This window comes from Scophthalmus maximus, chromosome 7 (genome assembly GCF_022379125.1).
Source record: "Scophthalmus maximus strain ysfricsl-2021 chromosome 7, ASM2237912v1, whole genome shotgun sequence".
NCBI lineage: Eukaryota > Metazoa > Chordata > Actinopteri > Pleuronectiformes > Scophthalmidae > Scophthalmus > Scophthalmus maximus.
This window is the reverse complement of record NC_061521.1, coordinates 19,726,058-19,742,279: the sequence shown is the minus strand read 5'-3', so window position 1 is coordinate 19,742,279 and position 16,222 is coordinate 19,726,058. Positions and strand designations below refer to the sequence as shown.

The following is a 16,222-nucleotide window of genomic DNA, read 5'->3' as shown; positions in this document are numbered from 1 at the left end:
CTCTTTGTTTGCACAATGTTTGTTATACAAGCTATGTACACAAATGGAGTGAAATGAGAAACAAAGAGAGTAAATGTTATGTATTCTTGCAGCAACGCATGAGCCCTCAACCTCGCTCCGTCCTTGGGTAAAAAGATAGCAGTTTATCAAATTTTTGAAGGTCTTTGGCATTCTTTTTATGGAGTACAGTTCGAACTTATGTATTATGTATAACTTATATTATTATGTATTAAACTATTGTCTCTGCAGGCTACATATATGTTAGTCAGGCCTCATGTCGAAATATAAGTCACAGTGAAATATAACAGATCTGGTATGACATATTGGCTCAGAGGTCCTTGACTTGTGGCTGTACAATGGGATCCGACCTGACACACACTAAATATAGTTTGAATCGTGTCTTGTGTTATACCAAGAGAGAAAGTTCTTGGAGAGAGTTCTGTAGATGTCATTAGCTCTCTGTACGTGCTTGTGCAAAGCAGTGAGGGCACTCACCAAACTGTATCCTAGTGCGGATTGTTCCCACCGGGACGTTATAGATCTTCTCCAGGTAACCCTTTAGGTCACACTTTGTCATTCTGTCCAGACATGTCCAGAACAGATGGGGAGGAGAAAAACACACAGACATGGAGGGAGAAAGAGAAAACGAAGAACAGGCGTTATGCAAGTCATTCAGCATCTGTGTTTGTGGAGCAAGGCGTGGTTTGAATGTTTGTGAGGTGGCAATGGAGTGAGGGAGGGTCGCAGTCCAGCACTTGCAGGGTTACATGTTGGATCACTGGCCATGAAATAACACCACATTCATGAAACTGACACCGACATAGAAATGATAAAACCTATTTCCACACCGCATTCCCATAAACTCTGCTGCTACATTACCTACTGTAACAGACAGTACACTCCCCTATAAACCCATATTCAGCTTTAATTCTCTGGAACATAAAGTGGAGAGGAGAAAAATGTGAGTGTCAGTGTTCATCCAATTAGCTGTCTGCATGTATTGATCGCACCCGGTGAAACTCTACACAGGAAGTATGCCTGGCACCAACTGATCCAGTGGACAAGCCCAACTGAAGTTAGCCCACAGGGCAGCATTTGGAAGAGATTGCTCCGCCAAGAGGAAGAAAGGCTTTTAACTGCTAATCAATCTCACCAATTGGATTAGCTTGGTAGAAAGCACTTCCCAAATGCGTCTGACAAAGTGCTTAATAGCGACGTTGTGGTCTTACATGAGTGCCTCGGATATGGCATGTTCTACCACCTCATATGTTTCTTTGACAGAACAGGAAACGTGATTTTTCAGAGGACTTCAGCAGAATATCTTGAGCTTTTGTACCGATATTAGGCGAAGCAAGCGTTTGCATGAGAAAATCCCATCTGAGAACACAAAGACTCTTTGTACCTGATGATGTGATGTAATATATGTTTCCATGCTGTACAAACAATTGCCCTTACCTCTATTATAGGCTAGATTTTGGCAAAGCTGACACTGATGTAGACCTAAAACACTTCAATTTGATCAAGAGAGGTAAACTCACGTTTACAAAACTTAGTAAGTATTTCCACATTTGATTCCACCATTACAGAGAGCAGGATGGTGTGATGTGGTCACTCCTCAGTATGACAGGGTTTTTCTAACAAATACCAACTTCGGGATGCTGCCTTTGAGAGAAGAGAGAACCAAGCAGTCACTGAGCTCTCCCTCGCTCGGAGCCAATAATAGTCCAGGACCACTGGGAGCGAGACTGGAGGGGTTTCTGCATCACTGTGTTAAGAAAGGTGTAAACAAACTTTTTTAAAGGTTTCTTTGGGCCCATTTGTCTCGCTTTACTCAGCCAAGAGGAAAGAGATGTATTTCCTAAGATGTGGCATGCAGATGCGCCTTTCCGCTCCATTTGCACCAACCTCCCCCCAAAACCCCCGTCTGGTGTGTGCCAGAGGTCAGTGAAGCAGAGCGCAGTGACCGGGGGTACTTGAGATCAAGAGGGGAAGAAAGAGAGAGTGATTGCACTGAGAGACGGCTTTTCCTAGAAAGCATCGGTGGGGAACTAGATGAGAGGAAAGTGGCTTGGGGACTGCTAGGTCTCCTCTGGATCATTAGCAAAGGGAACAGTAATCCTGATTAATGAGGAGAACATTTTCTAAATCCCTGCTGCCTTTACCACTTAAATTATGCAGCCACCACAAAACTTTCAAACATACAGGTAGCATGTACGTACATGCACCAATCATATCTGTTACTCATCATGTACAAAAAAATGCTTAATGAAGGGGGTGTTAGCTATGGCTGAAAAAGCAAATATGTAATGGTTAAAAAACAGAGATCAACCATATGCCATACTAAGGCTAAAGATGAATCTTTTATTGATTAAACTACACATTTTATCCATTTATTAAATCAATTTTCTAGTTTTCTAGTAGAAAACACCCACACACCCATAAATACTGAACACTACATTCACAGGGGCTACATTAGACAGCTGTTTTCTCTCTGACCAACATCAATACATGACTCCCATCTCAGCTACAAACTGGAATCCAGACTGAGAGGAAGCCTTGGGCTGAAAGCGGAGGAGAAAATGTCAAGTTAAGCGTGTACATAAACAAGACTAAACTTAGACAAAGGGCGCGGTGTCTCCAACAGTGATGCAGGCAGCATCTGATCATCATCCCAGTGTAAACACCCATCTGACTCCACAAGCTAACCTTTCACACTTCTGCCTCTCAGGAAGAACGAAAACCCGTCTCAAGCAACTGCCGGGGCTAAAGGAATCGTTCCTCAGCAACTGGTATATATTTATACGCAAACACACATGCTTCAAAAATTCCTCGCCCAGGATGATGAAAGAAATCTAAACACAAAACTTAGAAGGGCATCAGATGACGCAGACGACTGTTTCAATTATGGTTGGTTGTTGCAGAGTCTAATAGCAGGCATGATGGCATCGTTGCCTGAAAACAATTTAAAATGTTATATTGTTCAGGGGGAGGAGTACAGGGGAGATAGAACAGCTAAATCTGATATCAAGTGGTCTAAAAGAAACAGGTCTCTGAAGGGATAAGGGCATGGATGAATAAAACAGGATAAACTTGATGCCGTTGTTGTGCTGCGCTGTGAGAGTTTGTGTGAGTGACACTGGAGCAGATTTGTCAAATCTGCAGAATAATCCGTGCATCCCCCTGTCAACTGTCAAATATAAGACCTCCTCTGCAATGGACCTATGTAATCCTGGTTGTGTCCTATTCTCAAATGTGGGCCAATGCACACCAAGCCAAGGAGATTGAGGAGTATCAGTTCCAGCAGTTTAAGGCGGTCCATTTACACCTGTGCTCCAAAGGCATATGAGAGAAGTAGGTGAAAGGGCACAGTTGGAAAAAGTGCAAGACGGGACAGAGGCAGCTTTGACAGTGTTTGACAATAAGGACAGTGAATAAATTCTTAAAGCTCGGAGACCACCGCATGCCACTCGTCCAATAATGTGCTGGTGCTACAAGGACACCTGCCAGCTGAATGGGTGGTGCCTCTGTTGTACACAAAGGATAGGGCCCTATACAGCCACCAACTCGAGGATCTTCAACCACATATTATACACAAGTGGCTCGTTGGTTTGTGAACTGCTGTTGTGAAGCCTCGAGTTTAGCATTTTGACCGGCGCCATGTTGGTCTTTTTGAAACCGGATGTAGAATTGGGGGTGGGTCTGATTGAGAGCTTGTCCAGTGCGCTCCCACCTGCACCTGCAACCATGGCACCGATTGAAAAGACCAGCTGTCAATCACACTGTATCCACCCTGCGGTGGTTTATCGTCTATTTTACCCTAATGAGACCACAATTTATAACTTAACATTATTCTATATCGAAGAAGACTTAAAACTAGACATTGAACCATAAACATCTCAGAAAAATGTTCACTGACATTATAAATCAACAGAGAGGTAAGGGTAATTTCCTCATAGACAAAAACGGACTTCTTTTTGTAACCAGGGAGTCGTCCTCTGCTGGTGATTCCAGAGAATACAGGACTCGGTGACTTCTTCCATTTTTATATACAGTCTGTGATCGGAGTAGTGTGAATGGCAGGCATAAACGTGGCAACATTGATGCATTTCAAAACAAAAACATCGCAATGTGAATGTAGCCTAAGCAGATTTGGATTTTTGGCTGATTATTGTTTGCAGAAGCAAAAAAACCCAACCCTATTTATAACTTAAGTTGAAGAAAACAAGAACATAAAACACCCTTGTCATCAAAGACATAAAACCAATAATGGTGATTGTACTCTTCTGTATGAACTGAATGCTGTTCCACAGTCACTGTACACACCCTATAAAAAGATCTGATCCAAAGGATCAGCTGTTGGTGCCGTCATGCCCTTGCTTTAGGATGAACTTTACTTTGTATGTGGATGATTCAGGGACCATCAAGCTTCTTGTGGCTGCTATGAATCCTCGTTGGAAAGGCTGCTTGTTTTAGCAACTTGACTTGGCAAACCACTGGAAGGCTTTTAATGGGGCTGCTCGTTTGCTTGAAACTGGGCTGCATGCACATTTTGGCTTTTTGTGGTGCCTGTTTGGTTGGCAGTATTACAAGGAAAGGGAGAGGAAGAGGATGCGGCCACACATAGTGTTTCCACTATATACATTTTGCAGTGGCAGTCCACTGCTCTGCAGACCGCTTCTAATGTGAAGCGACAGATACAAGAAGGGTAGTCACCTGGCCAAGGCGAGAGGGAGAGAGAGAGAGAGAGAGAGAGAGGATGGCGAACTGTTTTTAATATGTGCAGGTTACGTTATGTTGACTTGAAAACCCCTGCTGGACCTTAATTTGTTAATTCTTTGACAAAATACTCTGTGGAATAGCTCTTGCATCAGCTAATACCACAAAATTATGTAATGGTACGGTGGACAATACAAACCAAACAGCAAAAAAGAGATTTTCCAATTACAGAGAGAAAAGGGACAAACTCACTAGACATACTGTGGTCTCAAAAGAGCAAGAGAATTTCTCAACAACAGGCAGCTGAATTGTCCCCCTGATACGTAATGCTGCGTGTTCTAATGAGCCTCTCAGACCCCATCTTATGTGTAAAACCTTTATTAACACAATGTAGGGTAAACATCCAAGGCAGACCAAAAAACGTCTGTATACGCACACATGCACACATACGCACTACATCAAAGTACATTGTGTCAGAGCGGCTTAGTGGTGAGAATGAAACAGGAGAGTTGTTTTCTGCGCAGATGAAAGGCAAAGAAAGCCGCTCCTCATTGTCAGCCTGCCCCATTGTCGGGTTTGGGTTGAGATACGCACACTCACTACTTCAACCCTCCCATCTACACAGACAATACATGTACAGAAGTTGCTCAACACTAAGTATCAAGATCATAATAGCAGACTTTGTTTAGAGGGAAAGGCCATTGAGGAACCTGAGACTTCGGGAGGGAAGAGACAGTTGAGAAGCTGAGAGTATAAGAGCAGCGTGTGAAGGATTAGATTTATTGTTCAGGTTTTTGGTTTTGACAATAGAACAGAAATAGATCAAAGAGCAGGTCACCAGGAGTCACTAAACTCCTCGCAGGGAGACAAGTCAGTAAAAAACTCGACAGTTTGTTTCACTCCTCTACCGGCGCGCTAAATGACTTCCTACGACATAAACTGAGGTTAATTAGCGTGAAAAATGACCTGGTTTTCCAACTCGATCCATGTGTTCGTGATGGGAAACAGAGTGATTGCCATGGCGATCATAACACTGTTTGATCCAAAAGGTACTGTACAGTTGTGAAAGCAGGAAAGACGGTGTGTGAGCTGCCGTTTAGCAGGGTGAGTGTGTTCAAGTCTGATTACAGTGAGAAACCACAGCAAGGTCTGGTTTTATAGTTATTAGACAGGAAAGTAGCATTATATGTGACTGCGTAGTAGTAGACTGAATACAACGTCCAGTGTTGTGTTCCTTTCTTTGTGTATGTGTGGGCACTGGCCTAGAGCCATGCCAGGTGAGGCACAAGTTTGTGTGTGTGTGTGTGTGTGTGTGTGTGTGTGTGTGTGTGTGTGTGTGTGTGTGTGTGTGTGTGTGTGTGTGTGTGTGTGTGTGTGTGTGTGAATATGTGGGTGTAAACCTAGAAATTTGATGATGTTCCTTCTAGAGCAGAGAGGAAATTCTAAGTAACACAAAAGGTTTGAGAACAATCAAAAAGACAAACAAATACTTCCCTCCAGCAGGTAGAAAGGGAATTGTGGGAGAGCGGAGCCCAGGTGTCCCAAACAACAAGTGCCAAAAAGGGATTGGTTTTTGGATGCTAGCAAAGTGTTTACGAAAAGCACAATAAACAGCAGTGCCCAGGGGTGAGACTGGGGGAGAGACAGACGTGTACAGATGATAGAAAGCAAACTTGAAAACAGAGAGGGAGAACAAGACAGACAAACATGGACATCAGCTCCCAGGTGTCAGTGAGATAAAGGCCTCGTTGTGTTGTTGGCCTGAGAACGCCAACACTACCACTTCTCATTAACAGCTGCTCGGCACTACAACTAACGCACGCTAACACCGCCGACCCTCGAGAGTCATTACTACAACCGCTTTCGCTGCACTGTAATGACTCAAACGCATCAATAAGCTGGGAGTGGGAGTAATAATTGGTTTGTGTCACTGTCTCTGTGTCCATTTTACTACATCCATGTGTTTGAAAAGTAAAACATAACAGTGTTTCAAGCACACACCGAGGCCCCAGCAGCATATCAATCAGCCATGCACCTCTCCCAGGCATCAAAGACTGAGGAAGAAAAAAAACAGAAACAAAAACCTTACACACCCTTATAAACACACACGCACCCTGCACTTACCCACTTTTGTGCATAGATACACAAAGACTCACACCATTCTCACAAACTGGCTCACCCACACTGAAAAGTGTGCGCACACACACACGCACAATTACATAAGCACCCTAGGAGTTTGGCAGAGAAGAGGCAAGAATCAGAGTGGGAGGCCAAGCACCTGGATGAACAGATTATGGTCTAAACCCCACCAGAGACACATAGATGATCTGCCTCAAACTTCATTTTTTCTCCCCAGTGTGGGCTCTGGGCCTCACATCGCCTGAGGAACACTGCGAACCTTAGTGACCTTGGCTCGCGGAGGTAGTCAAAATCTGCTCAGTTCAAGTGCTGACTGGCTTGGACCTCCTGTTGCGTTGATGACGGAATATGCACTATCTTGTGTGTGTGCGCAGATTATATACATACATACACACGCAATAACTGCAAACAAACAAGTTTCGCAGAACGATCCAAAACATTCTGCTTTCATATTTTGCGCCTTCTGTATGTGGCTAATGTTTCACATTTCCCCATTTACAACTCGACTGCAGCGCCAAACAAAAGCACTTTTGACCTTACAACATCAAACCCCGCTGACTTTCACAAGTCATCATTGCAAATGAGCTCATTAAAGACAGCCATAAGTTGGTGAGAACTGTCTGTACTGTTGAGGACAAAAGCCTTAGGAGGTCTGTTCTTGAGGCTGTCACGCCACCTGGTGGCCACAATGCCCAGTCCAGCTGCATACAACTGATCCAGCAACTTCAATGCCTACAAAAACAAACTGCTTGCACCCTAAAGGGTGAAACATACTTAATGTTCACTGTATAATATATCTGACTGATCCTAAGCTTTTTATTTGTTATGTTTTTTATGTTATGTTTTATGTTTCAGTCATGGAAAAACTCATCATCCAACCTCCTAAAAATAATGAAGTGCTGAATCCATACCTGCTCTGAGGATAAGTAGCCACTACTTTAAGAAGACAACTACTAAAAATGGGTAAATTTGCGCAAGGAAGCTGTTAAACATTTAATATGATGCTAGTTTACACATTCACAATAAACTTTAAACTTGTGAGCGTTGGTTTTGTAGGAAGAAGTGTACTGTGGTAATTAGTGTATGGCTCCATGGAGACTGGAGAAAGATTTTGTGACAAAGGAACTAACAAAAACAATCGTGTATGAACATAAGATCAGATGTGTCAGATCAGATTTGACATTAGTAACGGGTAATAATTAAAAACAATGGATTTTATTGAGGGATAATATGCATGGTATGTTGGTGTGTCTGAAATGCGCTGACTCGGGTGTGAAAAATGGTACATTGAAAATGAATGACAAAGGTAATAAATTTAAACTGAAACATGGAATACATATAGCATAGTTGAAACATATATGAGCAGCATGAGATAAATTGATGAAATAACTAACCCTTGTGGCTCAGATGTCAACACTAGTAATGCTTTCACTTGTTTGATTATAAGTCGTCAAATGATAGAAACTAAGGAGTGTAGGTAAAGACTTACACCATTGGGATGCGAAACTGGACAGTGTCAGGAGGCTGCTCTTTCCCCGGCCTCACCAGGGTCAGGGACCACTTGGGTCTGAAGATCCTCAGCTGAGGGTTGCCCAGCTGGTAGAGTGGGTACCTGAAAGGAGAGGCAGACACTTATCATCATCTGCAGTATCATTCAAAGACATCCTGTAGTAAATCCTATAATCATCACACCAACAACTGATGAGATATTGGAGGCAAGGTTGCTAATTTTTTTGGAGCCATAAAAAAGATGTTATTTTGTTTACAAGAAAAAAATCTGAAATGGCAAAAAGCCACCGTGAATTTCCTTAAAGGCATTGCAAGGCCCTGTCCACATTCTTTTTATCACGTAGTTTTTTTTCTATGCATTTTGACCTTTCTTTCACACACAAAAGGTATTTTAGGTCATTGATTTGTAAAAGTATTTTTATTGTTGCTATAGTTGTGAAGAGAGGGAGAACACAGTTTTAGGTCCACAACATCATTGGCTCCTGAACGGCCATAATGGCCTTACAGTTGATAGGATTATAATGCACTTGACAGTTATTTTACTGTGAAGAGATTTTTCTTTCTTTTTTTAAAGAACAGAGGATAAATAAACCCTGTTTTAATATCTGACCGTGTACTTCTGGATATGGCAGAGAATAAATGTATTAACCTGCCAGCACATGGTTTTCTTGCAACTGCAGTGAAGAATGACTAACATTACAGATCCGACTACTTTCACTTTTGCCTCCAAAATCCTTGGGATCAGATCTTTTCATAGGGCGTGTACAGTGACTGTGGAACAGCATTCAGTTCATTCATTCAGAAGAGTACAATCACCATCATTGGTATTATGATAAAGTGATTTACACATTGGCTCCGCTGACTTGTTTATGACGTGTCTGATCATCTAAGCGCTCCTCTTCCTCCTGATAATTCTCCTTCAACTTAGTGTTGAACCTGCTTAGCAGTAAACATCAAGAAAAAATAGTCCTTGACAAGAAAGCCTGAATATCGGTATGTACTCCACTTCTAGACACGGGGGATAAAACAGCATCAACCCAGACATCTCTTTTCCACTTGTAAAATGTAAAAAATTATATCAACGCTGAATTTGCTGTGGACTCAAAGCAGTACAGTAACCAAGGCTCCCTGCCCTCGGACCCTTGTTGCATCCCCCACATTGATATTTTTGTCTACATATGCAATAATAGTGAGTATCCTTTGGCACGGGTGAGTCACTTCCATGTCTACAGACTGTCACAATGACGAGTGTCGCGGTGACGTACATAGTTAGCGTTCATGCTGCACGTTCACAGCAAGTTGTTTTTAGCTTAGCATAGCATAGCTTGCTAACGGTGGCCTGCATCCTATGTAACACATTTAGCGCGTACGTTTCTGCTCCACACGCGCTGACAACCAACACAATGAATGAGCATCAGCTGCGCTACAACAACAACTGCGTTCAAACACAAATGAGAGCTGGACAGTCTTGAGATTGGGAGACGCTAACGTTAGCTTGGTTTAGCTAGCTCAACAAACAGCCTGAAAAGGGGACTAGCTAGTCACCACCTGACGTGTCTTTACGGGTATTTACAAATACAAATGAGGAGGAAAAACAACAAAACTTACAATAATCGTGGTATTCGCATCGCGGGAGCGGTCTGTTGTGAGACATAAACTCACAGCAGGTTAACTGTTTGTAGTCCTCTCAAGGTTGTCAAATGCTACACGTGCATTGATGTACTTCCGGGAGCAACTTCAGCGCGCATGCGCACTCGATTTGGGGCCGTGCCCTTGAGGAAAAGTTCATACGGGTCAGAGGCACCGAGGCACGGTGCACTGCAGGTGTTTATCTATACAGTTAAAGTCACAAAAAACTCATCTTTGATGTTTTGTGAGGACATTTTGTAATGTCTGAAGTCTTTACTCTTTAAAATAGTTTAAAATTTCATTACATGAAATAAAAACATGAATTCACACATGGCCACTATATCCGTTACAGTTGGACAGATGGAGAGGTATATCCCTAAAAACGCATCTCATTTTTGACAATGCAATAATTTCAGTGCTTTATCATGCAAAATATTCAACTGACACTTAGTCAGTTATGGCTCAGAAAATCTAAAACATCCTCTGAGGGTTGTAATATACCCATAAATAAATGTTTCCCATTTGAACCAGCTGCATGACTGTCATCCTTGGATAACAGCAAAGCTCATATTAATTTTAAGAAAGGGTTTCCATTTTGAGAATGTCATGGATGTAAGTGTATTTTTTGGGGGGCACATGTGATGAGACAGCAGCAGAGGGAGACCTCGTCCCATCGCACTGTGCCCCAATGTTTGACCTCACACCCACTACGATGTGCCTGCAGGAGGGGTGGGGGGGTGGGGGGGTGGTTATGGGTGGTATGGGTAAGAATGATTGAAGGTCCCCTGAGTGGAACATAAGTCCCTGGCTCAGCTGGTTCAGACCTGGCAGGAAACCACACTGACACTGGACCATACTGACAGCCTACACTATGCCTTCGGAGGGAAGTTTCCATCAGTTAAGATGCCATGGCGTGTGTGTGTGTGTAGTTGTGTGTGTGTGTGTGTGTGTGTGTTTGTGGTTGTGTGTGTGTGTGTGTGTGTGTGTGTGCGTGCGTGCGTGCGTGCGTGCGTGTGTGTGTGTGCGTGCGTGCGTGTGTGTGTGTGTGCGTGCATGGGAGGCATTTGATTATTATGTAGTTGTTGTAATGTTCACCAGTTGGCACAGTTATTTATCACACTATATCAGGATGTCCTGCCGTGTCTTCAGTTGGCCAGTTGAGTCTTTTTGCCACAAGAAAAAGAAACGTCCACTGACAGGAGTTCGTTGGTTGTTTACTTGTTGGTTGCTTTGGAACTGGCTGGTCTGACAGCTGATATGAGAGCGTGTAAAGGTGGTGATGAGAGGGCTGCTTTCAAAATGGGTGCTTGCTGCTGCATATTACACATTAAACCACAGGGTTGTTCAATGAAATAAATAATTAAGTTAAATTGAATTCCATAATGCCATGATTCAACATTACTTTCATATTTAGAATGTTTATAGAGTACAGACGGTAATGTGCAAACTGTTTCGTCAATATTGTGTTATCAGTAATTCATGATAATGGGAAAATATGTGATGGGAGGATGCTGGTTCAAATCCCTGACCAGCCGGAACTATCTGTATATTCATATTTTTTTGGATTAGTCAATAAATCCTTTGGTTAACTTACCAATAAATAATATATATCTTTATCTATCTATCTCTCTATATATATAAATTAATCAGATATATGGTTCAGAGTTAATGATGATGGAACACAACATAAATAGAATGATTTCTCCAGGGTTGTGTTGTCTCCTTCTGACCCCGGTCACTTCCTCAACAGCCGTAAATAAAAACAAAGAAACTTCTCACTTGTCTTTGGACGCTGCGGTGTTCATGAACAGACTGAAACCTGCATTTTCCTCATTTTGGTGAACATTCTCAAAACCCGTGTGTAATATTCGCCACGATATAATCCATATTTCTGTGTGCATATCACAAGCTTTATCGTGAATGAGTGAGGTTTTCATAGTTCCATGTCACCTGTTGTAGCGGGGCGGACTTAAATTAACGACACTCACAATGGCGCTGTAGTGACCCGGCAAAAACCTGGCTGGAAGCCTTTGTGCTGGGGACTGATGCTGCGTTCCAGTTTACCTCGGAACTCGGAAGACGGGTTTGTCGTTCCAGTGTGATCTCGGAACTCGGAATTACAAGATCTGAGTCGGTAATTGCAAATGGAGCGCCCCCTGCGGCCGGGAAAAAAACTCACCAACCCAACTTCCGGGGTCCGAGTTCCGAGGTTTAATGGAATGCAGCACGAGAGAGCGCGTCTGACATGTTTATTGTGTGTATATTGACTGTGTCCCTCGCTACTCCTGTAAGAATAAAGTGTGCAGATCCTGATTCCTAGTCTGAGTGGTGTTCTTGAGTTTTTGAGCAACCGTATAACAACAGCTATTACACGATGCGTCGACGACGCATTCTACGCAAATGTCATTGCAGCCCTAGTTTAATATTGTAGATAATCCTGTGCTTACATGGTGAATAATCCTTAATAACAACAGCTAAGTGAGATTGAACTCACACCGTGTGTGTGTGTGTGTGTGTGTGACGACATCACCTTGGCCTCTGAGAAACTTGACATTTTGTCTTTGGACATTTTACAGACTAAGCTATTAAGATTAAGATAAAAAAAATAATTAAAATGTTTTTGTTAGATGCAGGCCTACTTAACTTAAAAACAAACTAATCTGGGGAACCGAGGCGACTCAGTGGGGCGAAAAGCTCAGGGGATTTTTTGTCCTGGGCCCCGTTAGTCCATCCAGCTCTGACTATGTACTGTGTTTTCATATGCATCTATAGGGTACATACTGTAGATTAGCAGACAGCTGACAACATGATGTTTCTGCTTTGTTTATAAGAATGATTAATGGTTATTATTTTCAACAAATCACATGTACCTTATATAAAGCATACAAGGTATATTAACTTTGCAGAAAACCATGTTTTAGTAATGTGCTATGTGCACGATTGATTTCCGCGTGTTTGTGACACTCGTCTTTCCGCTGGCCCGTAGGACCGGGAGCCGGCCGTGGGTGAAGGAGAGGTAACTGCACTCGTTACTTCAGTCAGGGTGCCAATGTTTAGCGAGGCTCCAGCCAACGCAGACCGAGCCAGATCTAAGGGGGAGCGGCGGGGGCAAGCAACATGAACCGATGCAACCTTCAGCCAAAGGTCCGGTCTCACACTGTTTTCCAACTCTGCCATTTATAGACGCGATTCAAGCCTGTTTGTTAATGTACACAGTTCACAGGCTCTATGATGGACAATAAAAGTCAACTACATCATCTCATTTCCTTGATTGCCGTACAAGTGTAAACCTGATTGAATACCTTTTGTTGCTTCTCAAACTTGAAATTTCGCACTTTGTGAAATTTAAAGTTTGAGTTTGGCAGAAGTCAAATTCCGGTCGAAGGGCTTGGCCACTTCCCTGCCTGGCTTTTATAGCTACAGTCATGAGAAATGTGACATATACACATACACATGCAAGCATGCACACCTACACAAAACCTCTCACACACACACGCACACACACACGTATGTATACACACACACAGAAAATACACCTTAACACCTACACTTGGTTGGATCATCAACATAATCAGCTACTATTCATTTTTAATTCCGACACTCAGAAATGCACACGGTATAACAACTAAATGAAATTGAAACTCACACCGTGTGTGTGTGTGTGCGTGTGTGTGTGCGTGTGTGTGTGAGAGAGAGAGAGAGAGAGAGAGAGAGAGAGAGCTCAAGGCAGAGTTGGGGAGAACTGGAATGAAGGTTCAGGTCTGGGGCAGTGGAAAGTGGCTGTTTGTGTGACAGTACAAAAAGGGAGAAAGCACGGGAGGAGGAGGAGGAGGAGGGAAATGCTCTAACAGCAGAGGTGGAATAGACGGAAACAGTTTGGTCTACAGTGGGATTGTCCCGCCAAGAGCGGGCGCTGGGGCCACATGGAAACTTTCCCCCTCCGACTCTCCGGCAGCCGGAGGAGAGGTTTGTTGGTATTGAATATCCTAGAGAAGGGAAAAAAGGGGAAAGGTAAATTGAAGATCCAGACGAGAAGATGGAAAAGTTTGTCAGTTGGGGTGAAGAGCTTTGTGTGTGCAACGGGACCCGCTGTTTGAGTGTTTCTCTCTGAAGCCACTTCAGCCGTCCATGAAGATCATCTTGAATCATTTCACCAAAGAGCTGCTTGGCTAAAATATGTAACAATGGCGACTTGAGTCTTTGTATAAACACCTAATCCAGAGATTGTGTCACCAGCAGCACAAGCACCTTCATTTGTTGAGAAAAGTGGATGGAAAGCCAGAACAAGATCAAAGACGGAGAGAGCGATGAAGAACTTTGAGTCCAGAGTCAATGTAACGGTGGCGTGTTAACTTCTGCTGCCACAGGCAAATCTCCCACAGAAGGTTTGGACTACGTGTTCTGTGTGTTATGTACAGTACCACACTCAGGGATGAGAAAGAACTGTGTTCAGTTCCCCAATTGTCAATTTTGGCAGCAATTGTTTATGAGTCCATTCTCATCCCCTGTTGACAATGTGCAGGAGATGCAGAAACAATTGGCGTTGGGCCCCAGGAGCTTGTCGGGTCACTGAACAAGACATCACTATATATATATATATATATATATATATATATATATATATATATATATATAGTTATACTCATGTTTTGTGTCAGTGCTCTATGAATGGCAATGTTAGTATGTCTGTTGACATACTTAAAAGGTCATAAAATGGGGGAAAATGTCAAATCGTGTTTCCCAAAACCCAAGATGATGTTTTGTTTTGTCCACACACCAAAGATGTTTATTTTAATGTCATAAAGGAGCAAAGACACCAGAAAATGTATTCACATTTAAAATGCTGAAATCAGAGAATTTTGAAAAACTACTTGAACCGATTAATCGATTATCAAAATAGTTGACGATTAATTTAGTCGTCGATTACTAATAGATTAATTGATTAACTGTGGCAGCTCTACACATGAGCGATTGTTGCCACCAACTTGATGGTTTTCCTAATAATTGCAACTTTGAACTTTCCCCAGCCTGAAAGAGGCTGTAAGTCCACTTGACACGCAAAACGTAAAGCATTAGCCCCTCCACCCCACACCTAATTAAATCTGTGCCCCTTTGCCATCAACACTAAATGAGTGGTCAGAGGTAGTGGCCAGTTCAGGTCAGATTCCTCTGTTTTTTCATGTCCCTGTGTTCACACTCTCCGAGGGTGAGGGTGCGTGCCACACAGCAGTCCTCTGCCTATTAATAGCCGCAAGGGATGGAGTCAGGGGCAATCTGGATGGCGAGTAAATTTATACCATCCCCCACCCTGGACGTTCCGTTGATGTCATATGGCCTGACCTCTGACCCAGGAGCCCCGCTGCCGCGAGGCCCGTGTTGAACTTGAAATCCAGGGGTCCCAAAAGCATGCACACACAAACACATGCGCACACTTGCATTTTTGACCCCACTGCACGCTAATTCATCTACACGCGCTCACACATGCACCTAGAAAATGCAGCAAAGCTCAGGCCTTCACATGACGACAGCTGACACGCTGACTGAGTGAACCGTCTTTGTCTTTCACATTCAAACTTGTTGGTGTGCAACTAGAAGCTCTGGTTCCTTCCCGTAAGGAATAAAGAAAGAATGGAATCGTTTGTCTGAGAGTTTAACAGTAACTCACTGATTTCCATCGATTTTGAAATCGACTGAGGTTGAAATGGGGTGATTTAGGCTGAGTGTTCACACGGGTTCCCACAGCCTTATCCAGTGTCTCTGCCCCTGCCAGAGATATGTGATGGATTGGAGGAGGAGGAGGAAGGGGTGTGGGGGTGGGGGGGCATAAACGGGGACAGGGGCAACTGATCTTCAAGGTATGTCAGCCGACACTCTTGGGATACAGTATCTAGTGCACGGCACAGAGGAAGACCCTAACCTACAAACATAACAACATTGTTCAAGATATGATTCCTCTTGTCTTATTTTTGGGTCCCATAAAATTGTTGTTGGATACCGATAAAGCCATGACCATGTTACACCCTCTTGGAAGAGAATGGATAGTGACACTGAATTAATATCAGAGGCAACATGATCAGTGTATAACTTAAAACTTGCGACAGAGGACGTTCTGTGAGAACTGAGAGATGAGCGCTGGTTTCCTCAGATTTCTCACGTTGACTCAGCACACGCGTTTATTGTAAAAGTACGCCACCTTCGAACCAATCACACCAGCACCCGCTATACCCTT

The 16,222-nt window shown here is 43.1% G+C and overlaps 1 protein-coding gene and 1 long non-coding RNA gene across 2 annotated transcripts in view; one reads left to right on the top strand and one right to left on the bottom strand.

Annotated features, from left to right (window-relative positions):
- The window catches only part of mrpl23 (mitochondrial ribosomal protein L23), a 33,887-nt gene extending 23,760 nt beyond the window's left edge, over positions 1-10,127 (bottom strand). The window contains exons 1-3 of the mRNA XM_035642873.2: positions 9,973-10,127; positions 8,345-8,467; positions 496-578 (exon numbers count right to left, since the gene is read on the bottom strand). Coding sequence (XP_035498766.1) covers positions 496-578; positions 8,345-8,467; positions 9,973-9,992 — 226 coding nt within the window. The 5' untranslated portion in view covers positions 9,993-10,127. The remainder of the gene's footprint in view (positions 1-495; positions 579-8,344; positions 8,468-9,972) is intronic.
- On the top strand, positions 5,713-13,232 carry LOC118315526. Its single transcript, XR_004794875.2, has 3 exons — positions 5,713-5,820; positions 7,711-7,818; positions 12,980-13,232. It is a non-coding gene; the product is annotated as an uncharacterized LOC118315526 (long non-coding RNA).
- Positions 13,233-16,222: the final 2,990 nt, after the last annotated feature.